This window comes from Ascaphus truei, chromosome 17, assembly GCF_040206685.1.
Source record: "Ascaphus truei isolate aAscTru1 chromosome 17, aAscTru1.hap1, whole genome shotgun sequence".
In the NCBI taxonomy this organism is placed as follows: Eukaryota; Metazoa; Chordata; class Amphibia; order Anura; family Ascaphidae; genus Ascaphus; species Ascaphus truei.
The window spans coordinates 43,520,063-43,543,841 of record NC_134499.1 but is presented as its reverse complement, the minus strand read 5'-3'; the positions used below and the strand labels follow the sequence as shown (position 1 = coordinate 43,543,841).

The following is a 23,779-nucleotide window of genomic DNA, read 5'->3' as shown; positions in this document are numbered from 1 at the left end:
TACATATACACCATGCACTATACATATACACCATGCACTATACATATACACCATGCACTATACATATACACCATGCACTATACATATACACCATGCACTATATGCAAGTATGGCAGCCAGCAGCAGGGCTTCTATCTGCTGTATGTATGTATGTATGTATGTATGTATGTATGTATGTATGTATGTATGATAGCCAGGAGTGCGGCTTCTATCTGCAGTATGTATGGGAACTCTCTTTGTAGTCCAGGGAGGGGCACTGAGAGTGTGAAGCAGGGGAACCTGGTTCAATTCCTGGTGTCGACTCCTTGTGACCTTGGGCAAGTCACTTTATCTCCCTGTGCCTCAGGCACCAAAAACATTGATTGTAAGCTCCACGGGGCAGGGACCTGTGCCTGCAAAATGTCTCTGTAAAGCGCTACGTAAAACTAGCAGCGCTATACAAGAACATGCTATTGTTATTATTATTAGTCCCAGGAGCACTGTGCTGCTCACGCACCGGTTCACAGCTCATCGCCTGTATTTCCTCCTTAGTGTAGGAGGTAGCGGAGAATCCCACTTACAATATATTAGAGTTTGTTCCCAGTTCTCAGTGAATCCGTTCATGTTGACTGAAATGTGTAGCTATCTTTGTGTGTCCTAGTTATTTCACATGTGAATCTGTCACATAAGGCATAAGCGTCCCTCTGTTTCTTAGGAGCTTTTGTATTTAGGTTTTATACTTCTAGCAAAATAATAAAACACGAATACTTCTAAACATCTACGATTTGCTATGATTAAATTAAGTTAAGGCTATGCCATATCACTCTAATAGGGTCTGAAGCATTATTAATAAGCCATGTTGACTATCCCAGATAGACCGAGACATTCCTACAATCATTTGCCATGAAGATCTACAGAAGAATGTATTAAAATATACAGAGAAGGCAAGCCAAAAGGGGATGTACCGTGTTATTATATCTGCATCTATACTCTTTCCTAGAGCTAAATAATGTTTCAACTCTAGTGAAATGTGCAAGTCAATGATAATATCCTTATTTATTTGTAGACTAAAAAGTGGGGGGAAAGCTCACCTTTTAAACTGGAGGTGTCCTCTAACTCGCTGGTCCTCAAAAACACTGGTCCTCCAACGCGCTAGTCCTCAAACAGTCTGCATACACATCCACCAGTGACAGCATACAAGTTCTTTGTTTACAGTTTTGAGATTTAATTTTTAATGTTCATGTCTAAGCCTTTACAATGTTTGTTTTCGCTTTCATACAGCATAGCCATGTCATGACTATATTTGCTCTGTTTTAATGTGATACCTTGTTTATGCTGAACTTCAATAAACTTCTATGTGTCTTTCTACTGCAGATTGGATCACTACATCATGGACTTGGTTGTGTAGGTATTTCTTTACATAATGCTTTATGGCTCGTATTCCATTGATCAAAATGGAAAAGGCAGCGGACACTTCAAAAATAGCTCAGAATAGAAGATTTATTTGTTACACAATCGAGCCCTGCGCGTTTTCAGTCCCAGCAGGGTATTCGGCTATCCCTGATAACAGCCCCTGGCCAGGACTGAAACGCGTAGGACTCGATTGTGTAGCAAATAAATCTTCTACTCTGAGCTATTTTTGGTGTGTCCGCTGCCTTTTCCATTTTGATCTTTTCTCTGGGATTGGTTACACAAAGCTGTATTTGTGGCACCCTCTGAGAGAGCGCCGTGCGTAGTATTGAGTGCATGCGCAACCCAAACTATTCCATAGATCCCACATTAAACTTACAATAGTTTAACATGTTTGAGCTTCAGTTATTGACTTCTCATAACCTGCTTTCATTCTAAGCAGCATTTCTAGTAGCCTTTACTGGTTCACATTCACAGACTGATCCCAACTGCCAGGAACCTGATGTTGTCTACAGAATATACTTAAAGTTTGATTTTATATCTTTGCAAAAATATAATGGTATATTGCAAACTGAGACATAAAACTTAATTCCACTCATTTTATTTTGATTACAACATTTTCACTTTGTTAAAAACAAAACGACGATACATTAATTACTAAAAACATGCTAGATTGTGAGGTTTAAATCTATTATGCTAAATTCCCAGTCAGAAATGTTGTGTTTTGCAACCAAAAATATGCTTTAAATTGTAGTTGATTTGTTGCCATTAGACTGACAAAATAAGACATTAAGGGGCCTATGCAGAGAGCAGCGAATTTTCGAAATTCGCCATTTTTTGGAGATAATCGCGCAGAAAACAGCAGAAAATGGAGATTTCCGAAAAACGCGCCAATTTTTCTTTTCTATTTGTAAAACTCGCCTCGCGGCTGGCGAAAACCTCAATCTCGCCAGTTTTACAAATATCCTAATGCAGAGAGCCGCGAACGGCATCTAGCGGCTGTTCGCGCCAATAAAATGGCGCTATTGTCTCCTTTTTCCCTCGCCAGAAAAAATTGGCAAGAAGCTGCCGCTCGCGGCCATTGCAAAGGGAAAAAAAAAGGCGCGCATTTGTTTTTACAAGTTTCTGAAGCGCGCATCTCGCCAATTTAAACTCGCCAGACGCATCCATGTTAAACATAGCAGAATTCGCACTTTTCTGCATATGGAGAATAAAACTCTCCAAAAAAACTACTTTTTAATAAATTCGCCAATTTTAAAATTCGCTGCTCTCTGCATGAGGCCCTAAGAATGTATAAACACAGTAGAAGATGTATTTGATATTGAATGAACCTTTTAAAATGAGCTTTGTTATAGGTTAGAATAACGTTTAATGGACCAGTGTAAGAAGGCATTATACACATTGGGTTATATACTGTGTATATATATATAAAATAAATAAAATGTTATTTTGTTCTGTTTAGGTGCTTTCTTTACCACACCGCAGACTTGTTTGCTACTGTCGCCTCTTTGAAGTTCCAGATCCAAACAAACCTCAGAAACTTGGCTTACATCAGAGAGAAATCTTCCTGTTTAATGATCTGCTTGTGGTATGTATTGGGGTAACAGGCTGTGTTTATCAGAGGAAATGTCCATTTCAGATACATTGCACTTTAGTTAGTGTATTATGTTATTACAAATCGCTGTGTTTATTATATTTGAGCTGATGCTGTGCGGATCACAACACATTATTTTCTACTGCTCAAAGCATTCTGCAACATGAACCTGTTAATAGTCTTATTATCATCATTTTGATACTTTCATCCCTTCCTGAAAATATATTTTGAGATCATAAACTTAATCTTAAACTAGATGGTTCAGAAAGCCTAAATTCCAATAGGAAACTTTGTCTCAGGTGTTTAAAGTAGGAATTTACCTAAAATAATTTCCTGAACCATGCTACCCACAGCTCAGGGATGCCATATCAGTTTCAGACATACACTATAACGGTAGCTGATGTTAGGGTGCTGTACCTCTCTACTGGCAGCTGGAGTCAGGAGGGAGACCCGACAGTAGAGGGGGATTAACCAGCCATCTGCATGTAAACTCTGCTCTCTTACATGGCAATCAGTTCCATTGCAGTGTGGAAGAGCACGGCCTCTGTAAGCACGAAAGCAATTCTTTGGGGTTGCAAATGCACCCTTACACCTACTCTCCCCCCCCCCCCCCTCCTCGTTGCGCTACTGACCTAGTGTGACTCCCACCACTCACATACTGTGTCCTGTATGACTCCCGGCTCCTTGTGTTAGCTGTACACGTGTCTGCACTCTTCTGGGATTGAATGAGCAGAGATACGGGGAGCAGCGAACACGAGGAACCGGAAGTGATGTCCATGCTTCATTTATTGTACATCAATAAAAAAAGGGGAAATTCATTAATATTGTTGAGGTATTTATGGATATAGATTATTGTACACCCGTACTTTATGCAGTCATTATTACATTATATACCATTTTATTAAGTGAGAAAGTTAATAAGTGTAAAAAAGGCACATTTCTTAATATTCTGACAAGATTTGCATTACCTTTTGGTAAAGTGCATGAAAACCTCCGTTAATAGAGCTGCTTTAATAATGCGTCTGAGCGTGTGACCAGTGCGCGCGTGCGGTGTATTGGAGAACGCGTCTGAGCGTGTGACCAGTGCGCGTGTGCGGTGTATTGGAGAACGCGTCTGAGCGTGTGACCAGTGCGCGTGTGCGGTGTATTGGAGAACGCGTCTGAGCGTGTGACCAGTGCGCGTGTGCAGTGTATTGGAGAACGCGTCTGAGCGTGTGACCAGTGCGCATGTGCGGTGTATTGGAGAACGCGTCTGAACGTGTGACCAGTGCGCGCGTGCGGTGTATTGGAGAACGCGTCTGAGCGTGTGACCAGTGCGCGTGTGCGGTGTATTGGAGAACGCGTCTGAGCGTGTGACCAGTGCGCATGTGCGGTGTATTGGAGAACGCGTCTGAACGTGTGACCAGTGCGCATGTGCGGTGTATTGGAGAACGCGTCTGAACGTGTGACCAGTGCGCGCGTGCGGTGTATTGGAGAACGCGTCTGAGCGTGTGACCAGTGCGCGTGTGCGGTGTATTGGAGAACGCGTGTGAGCGTGTGACCAGTGCGCGCGTGCGGTGTATTGGAGAACGCGTCTGAACGTGTGACCAGTGCGCGCGTGCGGTGTATTCGAGAACGCGTCTGAGCGTGTGACCAGTGCGCGTGTGCGGTGTATTGGAGAACGCGTCTGAACGTGTGACCAGTGCGCGCGTGCGGTGTATTGGAGAACGCGTCTGAACGTGTGACCAGTGCGCGTGTGCGGTGTATTGGAGAACGCGTCTGAGCGTGTGACCAGTGCGCGCGTACGGTGTATTGGAGAACGCGTCTGAACGTGTGACCAGTGCGCGCGTACGGTGTATTGGAGAACGTGTCTGAGGCATGAAAATGTCCAGTTTTTTGCAACTACGTAGCTTTGAGGATTCCTGTTAAATGAAGGAAAAACAACGTCCATTGCCTAATTAGGTAACGTCACGTTATAACCCCTCATATAACGGACTTTTGCGGATTTACCCCTAGGAGAGAGTTTTGTGTGGATTTACCAAATACCACCATTTAGTGAGTGAGCCCCAAGTGAAGTTTTTTTTTGCATCATTACTTCATGCTTTCAAACAAAATAAAAGTAACATGTTTTTAGAACAAGTGTTTTTGGGCCGCACTTCATAAAACAGAATGCACATTTAAAGTATGCTGTCTGCTTCCTCATTTTGAAAATATTAGGTAACAAAAATCTTCCAGAAGAAGAAGAATTCTGTAACTTACAGTTTCCGGCAATCGTTCTCTCTGTATGGGATGCAAGTTCTGCTGTTTGAAAATCAATGTAAGTACTGTATCTCTCAGGGCTGTATGTTGTCATGCGTGGCTTACATCTTCAAGGCAAGCTACAGCTCAATTAATAAAACTCATCTGTATGTTTTCAAGTGAGATCATGTGTTTAATTGATTAAGAATGGCCTAGAAATCAATCAAATAGTCCAGGCAAATATACCACGTACTTGATATCATGTTGTCCCTCCTCTGCTCTCCAACATCACATTCTGGGAGGTCATTTATTACTCCGCCGGTGATTGGGATCATTTGGTAACATCAGGAGGGGTATTTAAAATGAAATCAATGCAGCTAATGTTCCGTGTACCCCTGGGGACCTAAACATCGGGCTATGGCTACATGTTGGACTGAATAAATACCCTCTTTTCTTTTACCCCTTGTGTTGTTCTGGTATTTGGATCACCTCGGTGATCTCTCCTGGATGGAAGGATATATACAGAATATAGATAGATATATGTTGATAGGGAGATTAGACACTATGGGAATCACATTCTTTAGCACAGGAAATATACATATTGTGCATCAGACTGAAAGTTGGTTCAGGGAGGCAAATAAAGCAGGAAGGAAGGGAAGAATCTAGCGTGTCACTGGAATTTATCATTCAATAACTCTTTTGCAGTGTGATTGCGACATTGATAAACATTTAGGTCCATATTTACTGAGCCAGAATATTCCGCAAGATACCTTCTGGCGCTGGAAGACTTATATACCCCATTACCTGGAACTGACCATAAGTATGTTCTGGCGCCGGAGGGTGTCTGGTAAATATGTTCCGTGATTAGAGCTACTATATATGTTCTGGAACATGTTAGGGTGGCTGTATTTATGCCCCGTACAACCTTTCTCGAAGATATAAGCTGAAATGTTTCTTTTTTTGGTGTCGGTATGACAGTGATGAGGTATCCGGATTCTTCCCAGCAGCCATGCAATGTATCACCAAGTAGCTTTTAGTAGCTTAGAAATGAGCTTTTCTCTTGAAAGCAGGTTTTAGCTGAAATTGAGTTGCAAGCAGTAAATGATAAAAGGGGCAACACACCCTGTTGAAATTGTATTTATTTTAATCAATTCTAGCTACACCTCTATATATCTTCGCTCTTAAATCTGCAATACTATCTTCCCCCTTTTCTTCTCTCTTTTTCTTATTTGTATATGTAAAGCATGTGACAATTATACATCTACATTCTTACCTAAGCTGCCAATCGTTTAGTGCTCCTGTTATAAATTTGTAAAACAAATTGTATGTATGTATGTCTTTATTTATATAGCGCCATTAGTGTAAATAGCGCTTCACAGCAGTACTACACGTGACAATCAGGAGAGTGATTTGACCAGGGGAGACACTGAGACAGATTTAGGAAAGAGTAGAGTGATTCTAGCAGCTGAATTTAGGATAGATTGTAGTGGAGACAGGTGAGAGGCAGGAAAGCCAGACAGCAGGTTACAGTAATCGAGGCGGGAGAGAATGAGGGCCTGAGTCAGAGTTTTAGCAGTCGAACAACAGAGGAAAGGGCGTATCTTTGTAATATTGCGGAGGAAAAAGCGACAGGTTTTAGAAACGTTTTGAATGTGAGAGAGGAGACAAGTGTGACCCCTAGGCAGCGTGCTTGCGCTACTGGTTGAATGATATTACTTCCAACAGTAATGTGGAAGGAGGTAGTAGGGCCAGGTTTGGGAGGAAATATGAGGAGCTCTGTTTTTGCCATGTTAAGTTTAAGTCGGCGGATGGTCATCCAGGATGATATTGAAGAGAGACATTCAGAAACTTTGGTTTGTACAGCAGGGGTAAGGTCAGGGGTTGAAAAGTAAATTTGAGTGTCGTCAGCATAGAGGTGACATTTAAACCCAAGAGATGTGATTAGGTCACCTAGAGAAAGTGTGTACAGAAAAAAGAGAAGAGGTCCCAGGACAGAGCCCCGGGGTACCCCCACCGAGAGGTTGATAGAGGAGGAGGAGGTGTTAGCAGAAGAGACACTGAAAGTATAATGGGAGAGGTAAGAGGAGATCCAGGATAGAGCTTTGTTCCGAATACCAAGAGTATGGAGAATGTGAAGGAGAAGAGGGTGGTCCACGGTGTCAAATGCTGCAGAGAGGTCAAGTAATATGAGCAGAGTGTAATGACCTCTGTCTTTGGCAGCATGGAGGTCATTAGTTATTTTAGTGAGGGCTGTTTCAGTGGAGTGAGCAGTGCGGAAGCCAGATTGTAGAGGGTCTAGGAGAGAACAGGTGTTGAGAAAGTGGAGCAAGCGAGAGAATACAAGACGTTCAAAGAGTTTAGAGGCAAAAGGCAGGAGGGAGACCGGTCGATAGTTAAAAAGACAGGTAGGGTCAAGCTTGCTGTTTTTGAGTAATGGAATAACTGTTGCATGTTTAAAGTAGGAGGAAAAGGTACCAGAGTAGAGTGAGGAGTTAAAAATGTGTGTGAGTGTAGGTGTTATAGTAGGAACAAGAGGTTTATGGTGTTACTAACATAATGGCAGCTTCAGTCAGTGTAACTCAGCAGCTACAATGTATCCTTATATTACTAAGGTACACTATTACAGTTTACAACTCAAACTGCTGGGAATATTGGCAACAAATTATCACAAACAGGAAAGTGTTGCACAGATCTTGCACTGCTGGAGAGGTGTGCTAAAACCTGCTATAGAAATCAAAGGATGCTTTAAAACGCATTAAAATGGCATTAAGATTTGAATAACAATTTTTTTTAAATTGCAGTCTCTAATACTACAGAACTGATTTATTTAAAAACAAAGACGGAAAAATAAACCCACATACAATTTCACATGTTTTGCTGCTTTAATTTCTCCCCAAACCTAAATAGACACAGAGACCCTGTTAATCTGGCTTGGTTACTAAATACTTGTAGTGTTACAGCAGTTGTACTACATTACTGTTTTCCAGTAGTTCGCACAATAAAATGAAATGTAATTGAAATCATAAGTACAAATATACTATGCAGCTTGTGGAGAAGGAGTGGGAACCTGGCTCATCCCCGGTGTCAGCTCCTTATGACCTTGGGCAAATCACTTCGGCCTCTGCTCTTCTCACTCTGTACCTCTTCACTCCCTCCTTCTGTCCGGGTTCCACAAGGCTCTGTCCTTCGGCCTCTGCTCTTCTCTCTCTTTACCTCTTCACTCCCTCCTTCTGTCCGGGTTCCACAAGGCTCTGTCCTTCGGCCTCTGCTCTTCTCACTCTGTACCTCTTCACTCCCTCATTCTGTCCGGGTTCCACAAGACTCTGTCCTTCACCCTCTGCTCTTCTCACTCTGTACCTCTTCACTCCCTCATTCTGTCCGGGTTCCACAAGACTCTGTCCTTCACCCTCTGCTCTTCTCACTCTGTACCTCTTCACTCCCTCCTTCTGTCCGGGTTCCACAAGGCTCTGTCCTTCGGCCTCTGCTCTTCTCACTCTGTACCTCTTCACTCCCTCCTTCTCTCCAGGTTCCACAAGACTCTGCCCTTCGGCCTCTGCTCTTGTCACTCTGTACCTCTTCACTCTCTCCTTCTGTCCGAGTTCCACAAGACTCTGTCCTTCGGCCTCTGCTCTTCTCTCTCTTTACCTCTTCACTCCCTCCTTCTGTCCGGGTTCCACAAGACTCTGTCCTTTGGACTCTGCTCTTCTCACTCTGTACCTCTTCACTCCCTCCTTCTGTCCGGGTTCCACAAGACTCTGTCCTTCGGCCTCTGCTCTTCTCACTCTGTACCTCTTCACTCCCTCATTCTGTCCGGGTTCCACAAGACTCTGCCCTTCACCCTCTGCTCTTCTCACTCTGTACCTCTTCACTCCCTCCTTCTGTCCGGGTTCCACAAGACTCTGCCCTTCGCCCTCTGCTCTTCTCTCTCTTTACCTCTTCACTCTCTCCTTCTGTCCGGGTTCCACAAGACTCTGTCCTTCGGCCTCTGCTCTTCTCACTCTGTACCTCTTCACTCCCTCCTTCTGTCCGGGTTCCACAAGGCTCTGTCCTTCGCCCTCTGCTCTTCTCACTCTGTACCTCTTCACTCCCTCCTTCTGTCCAGGTTCCACAAGACTCTGCCCTTCGCCCTCTGCTCTTCTCACTCTGCACTCCAAGACGAAGCCCTATCTGTGAGGGTGAAACGCGTAGAGGGGGAGAATGCGGTGTTAGCCCTTGTGTGTATCATCAATAAAGTTTTTTGAAGAACTTCAGGAGCCTCTCTGATTCAGACATGCGCAGTTGCGCCGAATCCACCATTGTTTCCGGGTTCCACAAGACTCTGTCCTTCGGCCTCTGCTCTTCTCACTCTGTACCTCTTCACTCCCTCATTCTGTCCGGGTTCCACAAGACTCTGCCCTTCGCCCTCTGCTCTTCTCACTCTGTACCTCTTCACTCCCTCATTCTGTCCGGGTTCCACAAGACTCTGCCCTTCGCCCTCTGCTCTTCTCACTCTGTACCTCTTCACTCCCTCCTTCTGTCCGGGTTCCACAAGGCTCTGTCCTTCGGCCTCTGCTCTTCTCACTCTGTACCTCTTCACTCCCTCCTTCTGTCCGGGTTCCACAAGGCTCTGTCCTTCGGCCTCTGCTCTTCTCACTCTGTACCTCTTCACTCCCTCATTCTGTCCGGGTTCCACAAGACTCTGCCCTTCACCCTCTGCTCTTCTCTCTCTTTACCTCTTCACTCTCTCCTTCTGTCCGGGTTCCACAAGACTCTGTCCTTCGCCCTCTGCTCTTCTCACTCTGTACCTCTTCACTCCCTCCTTCTGTCCGGGTTCCACAAGGCTCTGTCCTTCGCCCTCTGCTCTTCTCACTCTGTACCTCTTCACTCCTTCCTTCTGTCCGGGTTCCACAAGGCTCTGTCCTTCGTCCTCTGCTCTTCTCACTCTGTACCTCTTCTCCTGGTGAACCAATACAATCTTCCAGTATCATCTCTAGGCTGATGACACCCAAATCTCCTCCCCTGACCTCTCCAACTCTTTCTTGTCCTGTGTCACCAAACGTCTCTCCGCAATCTCCTCCGGGGTTTCCCACTGTTACCTGAAGCTTAACATGTCCAAAAAAAAACAACCCTATTGGTACTAGCAGTGCGGCTGGACCAAATTCCACACTATCTAACAGCCCCCAATATCCAAACCCCCAAATCTTACTGGGACCAATTGTGCGGCCGGACCACACCCCACCCTGAGCTATACTCCATCCCACTATGAGCAACCACTTTGCCTTTTGTTTCAACATTGACCTTTATTTCCTTTAGAGCAGGGGTGCACAAACTGGGAGGTGTGAGAGTCTCTGCGGAGATTACAGAGGTCCTGCGCGGTTCCTGAAAGCATTTAAATGAAATGCCGGGGAGCGGCGAAGGCCTCTGTAAAGTCCCTTACCTTGGCTCAGACGGGGGTCACGCCGCGTTGCCATGGCAACGTGACATCACATGACGTTGTGCCGTCAGAACACCGAAGCCAAGGTAAGGAGGGGGGGAGAGCCGGCACGGGCGCAGGGGAGAAAGGTTAGAGCAGGGGTGTGCAGCGTGTAAGCTTTCATCAGCAGGGCCTCATTATCTTCTGTATCTGTTTGTCCTTATTTGGTATGTAATTCTTTTTATGTAATATACATCCCTCTGTACCCCATTTGTACCACGCCGCGGAGTATGGTGGCACGTTACAAATAAACGATGATAATAATAATAATGATGATAATAGTGTTGCTCACTCTTCCAGTTCAGTGATTCTTTGAATCAGATCAAAATCTTGAAAATTTACAGTTTGAAGAATTCATCATAAACGGGAAGTTTGGACCCGTGATCATAGTTTGCAAAGGACACTCGGTGGCTGGCAGTGCTTTCTAAGTGCCCTGAATTGAAGGCAACATTTCTTCTAGAAGAGCATAGCTTGTCCGCTTGTGTTATAAGCTGCTTCTTGGCGTACCTGTACTGCCCATCCAGCCCTGGTACCATATACACTGTAACATTGGGGAGTTGGGAATTGGCAGCCTTTAGCCATCCACCCACCCCCCGCTCCTGCTCTAAAATGATTGCAGGACAGCCTACGCTGATGCTCGGAGAGGCGGTGACGTCACCGCTCTCAAGCATGAGCGCGCTCAGCGGCACAGGGGACAGGGCCTTATTAGATGTGACATGTTATTTCAGTTTGGTTGTGATATTATTTGATTTGATATACCTATCTTGTATTTAAATGTGTATGGATTCCGTGTTTCACTGGAAATGAATGTGCAGTATATTGTTCTGTCACTGAGAAAAACAAACTACTACATTATGGTTTATTATATTCCAGCATATTCTCACTTCCATTTTTGGACATCATATTTGTTTTTTATGCTTAATGATATCTTATTTTAAAGTATTTTTCCCGTTTGTGGGTTTAATGCTGGAATGGCTGACATTGCTTTGTGTTGTTTAATAGTCTCTTTGGCCTGTATTTAGTTTGGTCAGAAGTGATGTAACTAACACACGGCTAACAATGTCTTCACTGCGCCTGAAGGGAATTGTACCCATTGTTAGTAGCACATTGCCCTGCGCATTACCCTGCGCTATATTACAGGGCGCGCTATATTACAGGGCGCGCTATATTACAGGGCGCGCTATATCACAGGGCGCGCTATATCACAGGGCGCGCTATATCACAGGACGCGCTATATCACAGGGCGCGCTATATTACAGGGCGCGCTATATTACAGGACGCGCTATATCACAGGGCGCGCTATATCACAGGGCGCGCTATATTACAGGGCGCGCTATATCACAGGGCGCGCTATATCACAGGGCGCGCTATATCACAGGGCGCGCTATATCACAGGACGCGCTATATTACAGGGCGCGCTATATTACAGTGCGCGCTATATTACAGGGCGCGCTATATTACAGGGCGCGCTATATTACAGGGCGCGCTATATTACAGGACGCGCTATATTACAGGGCGCGCTATATTACAGGGCGCGCTATATTACAGGGCGCGCTATATTACAGGGCGCGCTATATTACAGGACGCGCTATATCACAGGACGCGCTATATCACAGGGCGCGCTATATGACAGGGCGCGCTATATGACAGGACGCGCTATATTACAGGGCGCGCTATATTACAGGGCGCGCTATATTACAGGGCGCGCTATATTACAGGGCGCGCTATATTACAGGGCGCGCTATATTACAGGGCGCGCTATATTACAGGGCGCGCTATATTACAGGGCGCGCTATATTACAGGGCGCGCTATATTACAGGGCGCGCTATATTACAGTGCGCGCTATATTACAGGGCGCGCTATATTACAGGGCGCGCTATATTACAGGGCGCGCTATATTACAGGGCGCGCTATATTACAGGACGCGCTATATTACAGGGCGCGCTATATTACAGGGCGCGCTATATTACAGGGCGCGCTATATCACAGGACGCGCTATATCACAGGACGCGCTATATCACAGGGCGCGCTATATCACAGGGCGCGCTATATCACAGGGCGCGCTATATTACAGGACGCGCTATATCACAGGGCGCGCTATATCACAGGACGCGCTATATCACAGGGCGCGCTATATCACAGGGTGCGCTATATGACAGGGCGCGCTATATTACAGGGCGCGCTATATTACAGGGCGCGCTATATTACAGGGCGCGCTATATTACAGGGCGCGCTATATCACAGGGCGCGCTATATCACAGGGCGCGCTATATCACAGGACGCGCTATATCACAGGACGCGCTATATCACAGGGCGCGCTATATCACAGGGCGCGCTATATCACAGGGCGCGCTATATCACAGGGCGCGCTATATCACAGGGCGCGCTATATCACAGGGCGCGCTATATCACAGGGCGCGCTATATCACAGGGCGCGCTATATCACAGGGCGCGCTATATCACAGGACGCGCTATATCACAGGGCGCGCTATATCACAGGGCGCGCTATATGACAGGGCGCGCTATATGACAGGGCGCGCTATATGACAGGGCGCGCTATATTACAGGGCGCGCTATATCACAGGGCGCGCTATATCACAGGGCGCGCTATATCACAGGGCGCGCTATATCACAGGGCGCGCTATATCACAGGACGCGCTATATCACAGGACGCGCTATATCACAGGACGCGCTATATCACAGGGCGCGCTATATCACAGGGCGCGCTATATCACAGGGCGCGCTATATCACAGGGCGCGCTATATCACAGGGCGCGCTATATCACAGGGCGCGCTATATCACAGGGCGCGCTATATCACAGGGCGCGCTATATCACAGGGCGCGCTATATCACAGGGCGCGCTATATCACAGGGCGCGCTATATCACAGGGCGCGCTATATCACAGGGCGCGCTATATCACAGGGCGCGCTATATCACAGGGCGCGCTATATCACAGGGCGCGCTATATCACAGGGCGCGCTATATCACAGGACGCGCTATATCACAGGGCGCGCTATATCACAGGGCGCGCTATATCACAGGGCGCGCTATATCACAGGGCGCGCTATATCACAGGGCGCGCTATATCACAGGGCGCGCTATATCACAGGGCGCGCTATATCACAGGGCGCGCTATATCACAGGGCGCGCTATATCACAGGGCGCGCTATATCACAGGGCGCGCTATATCACAGGGCGCGCTATATCACAGGGCGCGCTATATCACAGGGCGCGCTATATCACAGGGCGCGCTATATCACAGGGCGCGCTATATCACAGGGCGCGCTATATCACAGGGCGCGCTATATCACAGGGCGCGCTATTGGACAGACCAGTGTGTCCTCCACTTTCAGCTAAACATGATATCAGGAATATTTAACATTACGGTCACAGTGAGGATAGGGACTGACTATAGTCCTCATGACATTAATTGGTTAATCACTAAAGTAATCTGAAGTGTCTGCTATGGAATTATTGTTTATAAATGGCATACAGTATACACTGTATACGTGTTCGTTTAATTCATTTGTTTAAGGCACCAGACACCTACTTGTAACCTATTATTGCCATTAGTTAATGTTGGTCCTAAGTGGTACAGCCACTTGAACGGAATACAGCTATTAGGGTGATATGCAAACATCAATTTACTAGCGATAACCTCAATGGGAATTGTGCTTTCTTAACATATTTCTTCTTGTTGAATATGTATTAAAGAATTGTATTGCCTTGAAATGATTTTCTACTAGCAGGAAAGATCAGTGACCTTTTGTGGAAGGCCTGCTGAACAGCCTTTAATGATACATTATTTCAACCCTTATACTGTGGCTATTTTCCCTGCTTTTTGTTTATTTTAGACTATCCTAATGGCATCCGACTCACATCGGCACTCCCAGGAGCCGATATCAAAGTACTAATAAATTTCAATGCACCAAATCCTCAAGACCGTAAAAAGTTTACGGACGACTTGAGGGAGTCTATCGCAGAAGTTCAAGAAATGGAAAAATACAGAATAGAGTGTAAGTATAAAGGTATATAAAGTGCAGCATTTTAATATAAATACATTTTTAGATGACTGCTTGGTTCTATCTTTAGACTTAGTTGTAATTTATAATAAAAATCCCGGTTTTAAGATAACCAAATAAGATATTCAATCTTCTGGGACTGCCTTGATATCTAATGCATTGCTTAGCTATATTTCCTTTTAAATAGCAACAGAATAAATCATTATAATCACTTAATCTGGGATACGAAGTGATAAAGCATGCACATAAATAAGGATTTCATATCCAATTGTGTGAATATCAGCATTGTTTGTTAATTCAAACATTTTAGGTAGTACGCTTTGTAATGTCTTCTGGTTCATACAGTTCCGTTTCCCAATGTGTTTGCATTCAGCCTGTCCCGTTCTCTGCTGTTATTGCACCGCTATAGAAAGTGGACTGTTCCCAATGTGTTTGCATTCAGCCTGTCCCGTTCTCTGCTGTTATTGCACTGCTATAGAAAGCGGACTGTTCCCAATGTGTTTGCACTCAGCCTGTCCCGTTCTCTGCTGTTATTGCACTGCTATAGAATGCGGACTGTTCCCAATGTGTTTGCATTCAGCCTGTGCCGTTCTCTGCTGTTATTGCACCGCTATAGAAAGCGGACTGTTCCCAATGTGTTTGCATTCAGCCTGTCCCGTTCTCTGCTGTTATTGCACTGCTATAGAAAGCGGACTGTTCCCAATGTGTTTGCATTCAGCCTGTCCCGTTCTCTGCTGTTATTGCACTGCTATAGAAAGCGGACTGTTCCCAATGTGTTTGCACTCAGCCTGTCCCGTTCTCTGCTGTTATTGCACTGCTATAGAAAGCGGACTGTTCCCAATGTGTTTGCATTCAGCCTGTCCCGTTCTCTGCTGTTATTGCACTGCTATAGAAAGCGGACTGTTCCCAATGTGTTTGCATTCAGCCTGTCCCGTTCTCTGCTGTTATTGCACTGCTATAGAAAGCGGACTGTTCCCAATGTGTTTGCATTCAGCCTGTCCCGTTCTCTGCTGTTATTGCACTGCTATAGAAAGCGGACTGTTCCCAATGTGTTTGCATTCAGCCTGTCCCGCTCTCTGCTGTTATTGCACTGCTATAGAAAGCGGACTGTTCCCAATGTGTTTGCGTTCAGCCTTTGCCGCTCTCTGCTGTTATTGCACTGCTATAGAAAGCGGACTGTTCCCAATGTGTTTGCACTCAGCCTGTCCCGTTCTCTGCTGTTATTGCACTGCTATAGAAAGCGGACTGTTCCCAATGTGTTTGCACTCAGCCTGTCCCGCTCTCTGCTGTTATTGCACTGCTATAGAAAGCGGACTGTTCCCAATGTGTTTGCACTCAGCCTGTGCCGCTCTCTGCTGTTATTGCACTGCTATAGAAAGCGGACTGTTCCCAATGTGTTTGCACTCAGCCTGTGCCGCTCTCTGCTGTTATTGCACTGCTATAGAAAGCGGACTGTTCCCAATGTGTTTGCACTCAGCCTGTCCCGTTCTCTGCTGTTATTGCACTGCTATAGAAAGCGGACTGTTCCCAATGTGTTTGCATTCAGCCTGTCCCGTTCTCTGCTGTTATTGCACTGCTATAGAAAGCGGACTGTTCCCAATGTGTTTGCATTCAGCCTGTCCCGTTCTCTGCTGTTATTGCACTGCTATAGAAAGCAGACTGTTCCCAATGTGTTTGCACTCAGCCTGTGCCGTTCTCTGCTGTTATTGCACTGCTATAGAAAGCGGACTGTTCCCAATGTGTTTGCATTCAGCCTGTCCCGTTCTCTGCTGTTATTGCACTGCTATAGAAAGCGGACTGTTCCCAATGTGTTTGCATTCAGCCTGTCCCGTTCTCTGCTGTTATTGCACTGCTATAGAAAGCAGACTGTTCCCAATGTGTTTGCATTCAGCCTGTCCCGTTCTCTGCTGTTATTGCACTGCTATAGAAAGCGGACTGTTCCCAATGTGTTTGCATTCAGCCTGTCCCGTTCTCTGCTGTTATTGCACTGCTATAGAAAGCGGACTGTTCCCAATGTGTTTGCATTCAGCCTGTCCCGTTCTCTGCTGTTATTGCACTGCTATAGAAAGCGGACTGTTCCCAATGTGTTTGCACTCAGCCTGTGCCGTTCTCTGCTGTTATTGCACTGCTATAGAAAGCGGACTGTTCCCAATGTGTTTGCATTCAGCCTGTCCCGTTCTCTGCTGTTATTGCACTGCTATAGAAAGCGGACTGTTCCCAATGTGTTTGCATTCAGCCTGTCCCGTTCTCTGCTGTTATTGCACTGCTATAGAAAGCGGACTGTTCCCAATGTGTTTGCATTCAGCCTGTGCCGCTCTCTGCTGTTATTGCACTGCTATAGAAAGAGGACTGTTCCCAATGTGTTTGCATTCAGCCTGTGCCGCTCTCTGCTGTTATTGCACTGCTATAGAAAGCGGACTGTTCCCAATGTGTTTGCACTCAGCCTGTGCCGCTCTCTGCTGTTATTGCACTGCTATAGAAAGCGGACTGTTCCCAATGTGTTTGCACTCAGCCTGTCCCATTCTCTGCTGTTCTTGCACTGCTATAGAAAGCGGACTGTTCCCAATGTGTTTGCACTCAGCCTGTGCCGCTCTCTGCTGTTATTGCACTGCTATAGAAAGCGGACTGTTCCCAATGTGTTTGCACTCAGCCTGTCCCGCTCTCTGCTGTTATTGCACTGCTATAGAAAGCGGACTGTTCCCAATGTGTTTGCACTCAGCCTGTGCCGCTCTCTGCTGTTATTGCACTGCTATAGAAAGCGGACTGTTTCCATGGTGGTAACTAACATTTGTATGTTCATTGGGCGTGCTTCAGCGGAGCTAGAGAAGCAGAAAGGAGTGGTGCGTCCCAGTATGTCCCAGTGCGCCAGCTTAAAGAAGGAACCCGGCAATGGCACGTTGAACAGGACGTGCCTGGATGACAGCTACGCCACCGGAGAGGGTCTGAAACGCAGCGCCCTCAGCAGCTCCCTGAGGGATCTCTCTGAAGCTGGTAAGGGTCTTCATGCTTCATTTGGTTATGTGCTTAATATACACAAATATGTATATTCAATCTAAATATAACATCATTTGTGCTGTATGCAGCCGTAACCATGACAATTTGTATTTATTTGGTTGTCTTGGGGGTTTTTTTCTTTCTCCTTTTTTTTTTTTTTTTCCTTTGACAAAATGTGTTTAAAAATATTGCACTATTGTAGATGACTCTGTATAAGGAGCCGAGGACAGGGGAAAGTGTAAGTGAAATGGTAGATGTAGACTCAGACGCCCAGGGCCATGTACAGACTGCTTCATGTGTATTTTGTGCTTCAGTGTACCTGTGCATTACATTCGATGAATGAAATGGAGTGAAGCCCAACTAAATTCATAGTTCTGCCAGGATATTGTCCCAGGATATTGTGCTTCTCATATCCCATCATATTTACTAAGAAATCCTCTGCACCTTTAGTCACCTTTAACCTTTAACCAGGGTTGGGCAACACCAGTCCTCAAGCACCACCAACAGGCCAGGCTTTCAGGATATCCTTGCTTCAGCACAGGTTAGGGCCAGGTCGAAGAATGAGCCACCTGTGCTGAAGCAGGGATATCCTGAAAACCTGAACTCGTGGTGGCCCTTGAGGACTGGAGTTGCCCAGCACTACCTTAGAGCCTATTGACATATGTCAGAAGACTGCTTAGTACGTATGGGCCATTATCTTCTCATTGTAGGACATGGTCTTCATTGTTGATTTGTTTTCCTTTGTAAACTACTATTGCCGGATAACGCCCGGTCTGAGGACCGTAATATATACAAAAGTCTCTATACTGTTGTTCTGGCCCACTCGTATTTGTCTTTTTGTTCTCATGGAAACCCGGGGTGTGCGGGCTTCCAAGCTGAACCGCTCTGTTTGTAGGTCCGAGGACCACCCAGTTTCTGAGATACTTACCGATTAAGTTGCCGGTGTCAAAGTGGCCTCTAAGTCCTGCGAGTCTCGTGGGCCAATAGAGAGCCACGACTGGTGACGCTGCTTGACTTGTGCGGGCCACCGGCAAAAGAATTTCATGGCCCCCTCATGTCTCTTTGTCGCTCTCTCTCTTTGCTCACTCGTTTTGCTCTCTCGCTCGCTCTCTTTGCTCTCTCGCTCGCTCTTTGCTCTCTCGCTTGCTCTCTTTGCTCTCTCGCTCGCTCTCTTTGCTCTCTTCTCTCTCTTCTCTCCTCTCTTTCTTCTCTCTCTCTATCTCTTTGCTCTCTCTCTATCTCTTTGCTCTCTCGCTCTCTCTTTGCTCTCTTTTCTCTCTCTGCTCTCTCTTGTACTTCATTTTCTATTTGTGTCTCTTCCTTCCTGTATCCTTTCCCTTTCATGTCTGTTTTATCCCTGTGAGTTAACCGTTCCCTCCCTCTCACCTTTCCCAGCCTGTCCCTCAGGCTGCAGCTCCAGCCCCGCCCACTGACCGAGGCCCCGCCCCTTCCCTCCCTCTCACCTTTCCCAGCCCTCTCACCTTTCCCAGCCTGTCCCTCAGGCTGCAGCTCAGGCCCTGCCCACTGACCGAGGCCCCGCCCTTCCCTCACCTTTCCCAGCCCACGCCCCTTCCCTCCCTCTCACCTTTCCCAGCCTCCGCCCCTTCCCTCTCTCACCTTTCCCAGCCTCCGCCCCTTCCCTCTCTCACCTTTCCCAGCCTCCGCCCCTTCCCTCTCTCACCTTTCCCAGCCCACGCCCCTTCCCTCTCTCACCTTTCCCAGCCTGTCTCTCAGGCTGCAGCTCCAGCCCCGCCCACTGATCGAGGCCCTGCCCCTTCTTTCCCTCTCACCTTTCCCAGCCTGTCTCTGAGGAAGGGATATCCCTCTGTGCTTCCTTCCTGCATCTCAGGGCCCCACCCCTGACCAAGGCCCGACCCCTCCCTTCCTGACCCCACCCCTCTCCCTTTCTGACCCCACCCCTCTCCCTTTCTGACCCGACCCCCCCTCCATGCCTGACCCCCCACCCTGCCCGGTTCCAATCCTGTAACCATGTGTAGGAGGGTAGTACTGCTGCTTTTAAGGTTGTAAAACCCTTACATTATCAATAACAATATTACATTTGAAAGACATGGAAGAAATTTGTGGGGTCATCTATCATATTTAGACACACTTACCTGATTTATAATTTACATACTGTCATCTCATAGGAGAATTCAATTATACATTTTATTTTTAAAAACTTCTATTCAGATACAAACTGTACAGACCGTTTTAGAAAAGAAATATAAAAGTAACCATTTTATTATGTATATCATATCTCTATTGTATGTATTTTATCAGGTTTAGGCGCCTCTCTATTTCCCCGTACTGAACACACACAACACAAATTGCATACTGAACGTCACACTTACATTTGATTGTGTTGTGCGGTCTGATTAACATGGAAATTACCCCAAACACAATATTTTACTGTTCAAAACATAATCGATCACCCAAAATGCCACATTTTATTCTTTCCTTGGCCTTTGCTACAATATGGTTTTTTTTTTGGCTGCCTTAATTTTCCATGGATGTAGCAGTAGCCCTAATACCAATATTCAGAGGCATTTGTCTGGGTTGTAACAAAATATCTAGGAAGATGTAAAAAAATAAAAGTCTAGGTATCTAATTAATTCAAATTCAGTGATTTTCTTTTTAATAATCAACTTTATAAACAGGATCCTGTAGATATAATGTCTGATAAAAATATGGAAATGTATAATGCTATTATGCTCTAAAGTAATGTTGGATTAAACTAAATGTTGGGGGCAGAGGAGGTGGGTAGTAGGGTTGTTGTGTTTATTTTTGTTTCTTGGGGGTAGAGGGGATTGGGTGAAGGGGGTAATAGCCCCAAGGATGGATGTTTAGGCCTTCCGGGGGGTAGGCGGATTGGTTAACCTCATTACCATAGCGGTTCCCACTGCTATGGTAGTGAAGGGGTTAACTCCTCCCACAACCTTCCAGGCAGGCCTAATCACCCACCCTGGGACTACTATTCCCTTCATCCACCCCCTCTGCCCCAAGAAACAGGCTTCTGAGGTGCAACCCCTTCATTTCAATTTTAATACTAGTGTATTGTAGCAGGGGGTCTCCGGAGCAGAAGCGCATTGATTTGTGGTCCAGGGACCCCCTGCTTCCCGAGATACAGGCCCCGTTATGGGGTGCCAGTATCTCCTATGCATTGAAATGTCCGTGTCACGTGATCATGGGAATCAAATGCATAGGAAACACCGGCGCCCCCTAATGGGGGCCTGTATCTCGGGAAGTAGGGGGTCGCCGGACCTGAAATAAACGTAGTTCTGCTCCGAAGACCCCCTGCTCATCTACACTAGTAATAAAATGTCAATTAAAAAATATACATTTCGGGCAAGATGTGCGCAGGGAGAGGCGGCTCTCTCTGCAGCTGAAAGAAATCGCCGGGTAAGGCCCTTTTCAGAGGGTCGATCTTCACGCCGCTGGCTACTCGCCCGTTTGGGAATTTTCCTTTCACAGATAATGGAGGCTTTCTGATACCGTGATAGCAACACTAAAACAAACTGGCGAATTTAATGGCCCTGCGATTTTTATTTTTTTTAATGAAGGTTTATAGCATAGCCCCAAAAACAGTGTTAGAAAAGGCAACAAGGGAGCAATGAAGTAAAAATGAAGTAACAAAATAACTTGCAAAAAAAAATACATTTATTATGAACTAGTGCTTTAAGATGATATTGTTATTTAGGGTTAAAAAAAACTAGTTTATGTGAAAAGGGAGATACTTTTGGGGATAGCCAGTGTAAAAAAAGTAAATAAATAGATCCTCAAGTTTATTGGTCTTGGAATTCATTGTGTGTAAAGACTAGTCTTGTGGATGCCAACATTAGTCCTTGTGCTATTACTCGTAACAAAACATGTAATATACATATCTTCACTATCGGAGCAACAATAAATCAGAACATTTTCTAGCATTTTAATTCTGTAACATAAATTAGGGATATTTATATTATAGTCTCAAGTGAGAACAAAATGTGTTCTGTGGCATATGTCTTGGTAATTTGTAACAACAAACCTATGTCAACTAAGAACATTTTGTAGAAAATGTAATAGTGAGTTTCCCAACAAATGCCAAAGTTACTTGATTTAGAAAAGGCCTGACCGCCTGCACGGCTCATCTGACCACAGCTTCAATGCATTTTTCTGAAAGATTACAAACACTTTATTTCAAAAGTGGCTGATATTCAGTTAACACAAGTGCAGAAAAGTAAATGTGGTTACAGGACACGTGGCAAGTGGCGTGTGTGCCACGCTGCACCAAACGGGGTTTGGGTGCCAAGCACATTGCTTGGTTATAATAAATGAGGAGCTGGTAAATGTACAAATTCAGTTTTTTGAACATTGACTTCTGTGTGCGGTCACTGCTGTGCCGTTCTTCCGGATGCTAAAGTATCTTCAATATTAAAATATGGGACTAGCACCAGGCCATTTCTACGACTACCGGAGTGCTGGTTTTCTTGTTTTATTTATTTGTGTGTGTATGTATGTATGTATGTATATATATATATATCTAGATATATATACACATACATACACATACACACACACATACCATTAATTTGTAGTCTAAAAATTGTTAGTTTTCGTTTATATTTAGCTTATATAATATATAATTGATCCTATAGTCCATCCTTTTAATTGTATACTGTTATGGGCTAATGTGACTACTATACTAATATATTTGGCTGTGTTATTTTAAATTCTAAGTTGGCATATACATTTAAATATATTTAATGCTGAGGGACCTGTAACATGTTATATACTAATGCAGTGCACGTCCTATTTGCTACAGAAGCATTATAAGCTGCTACAACGTGATGAACGGGGAGTCATTTGTCAGTGTGACAGCGATGTTGCAGGCACAGACGCTCGTACATTTGCATCTCATTTTTGTGCTATGCCTGTTTAGAGCAATACACTCCAGGGTGCACACCCTTTACTGCAACACACTGGAGGGTGCACACCCTTTACTGCAACACACTCCAGGGTGCACACCCTTTACTGCAACACACTGCAGGGTGCACACCCTTTACTGCAACACACTGCAGGGTGCACACCCTTTACTGCAACACACTCCAGGGTGCACACCCTTTACTGCAACACACTGCAGGGTGCACACCCTTTACTGCAACACACTGCAGGGTGCACACCCTTTACTGCAACACACTCCAGGGTGCACACCCTTTACTGCAACACACTGCAGGGTGCACAGCCTTTACTGCAACACACTCCAGGGTGCACACCCTTTACTGCAACACACTCCAGGGTGCACACCCTTTACTGCAACACACTCCAGGGTGCACACCCTTTACTGCAACACACTCCAGGGTGCACACCCTTAACTGCAACACACTCCAGGGTGCACACCCTTTACTGCAACACACTCCAGGGTGCACACCCTTTACTGCAACACACTGCAGGGTGCACACCCTTTACTGCAACACACTCCAGGGTGCACACCCTTTACTGCAACACACTGCAGGGTGCACACCCTTTACTGCAACACACTGCAGGGTGCACACCCTTTACTGCAACACACTCCAGGGTGCACACCCTTTACTGCAACACACTCCAGGGTGCACACCCTTTACTGCAACACACTGCAGGGTGCACACCCTTTACTGCAACACACTCCAGGGTGCACACCCTTTACTGCAACACACTCCAGGGTGCACACCCTTTACTGCAACACACTCCAGGGTGCACACCCTTTACTGCAACACACTCCAGGGTGCACACCCGTAACTGCAACACACTCCAGGGTGCACACCCTTTACTGCAACACACTCCAGGGTGCACACCCTTTACTGCAACACACTGCAGGGTGCACACCCTTTACTGCAACACACTCCAGGGTGCACACCCTTTACTGCAACACACTGCAGGGTGCACACCCTTTACTGCAACACACTGCAGGGTGCACACCCTTTACTGCAACACACTGCAGGGTGCACACCCTTTACTGCAACACACTGCAGGGTGCACACCCTTTACTGCAACACACTCCAGGGTGCACACCCTTTACTGCAACACACTGCAGGGTGCACACCCTTTACTGCAACACACTCCAGGGTGCACACCCTTTACTGCAACACACTC

At 45.9% G+C, this 23,779-nt stretch overlaps 1 protein-coding gene across 8 annotated transcripts in view; it reads left to right on the top strand.

Moving 5' to 3' along the window:
• Positions 1–23,779, top strand: part of IQSEC1 (IQ motif and Sec7 domain ArfGEF 1) — a 435,749-nt gene that overhangs the window by 404,759 nt on the left and 7,211 nt on the right. For all 8 annotated transcript variants that reach the window (XM_075574981.1, XM_075574980.1, XM_075574986.1 and 5 more), the window contains 5 exons: positions 1,354–1,383; positions 2,852–2,977; positions 5,180–5,279; positions 14,510–14,671; positions 17,492–17,668. In XM_075574981.1, coding sequence (XP_075431096.1) covers positions 1,354–1,383; positions 2,852–2,977; positions 5,180–5,279; positions 14,510–14,671; positions 17,492–17,668 — 595 coding nt within the window. The remainder of the gene's footprint in view (positions 1–1,353; positions 1,384–2,851; positions 2,978–5,179; positions 5,280–14,509; positions 14,672–17,491; positions 17,669–23,779) is intronic.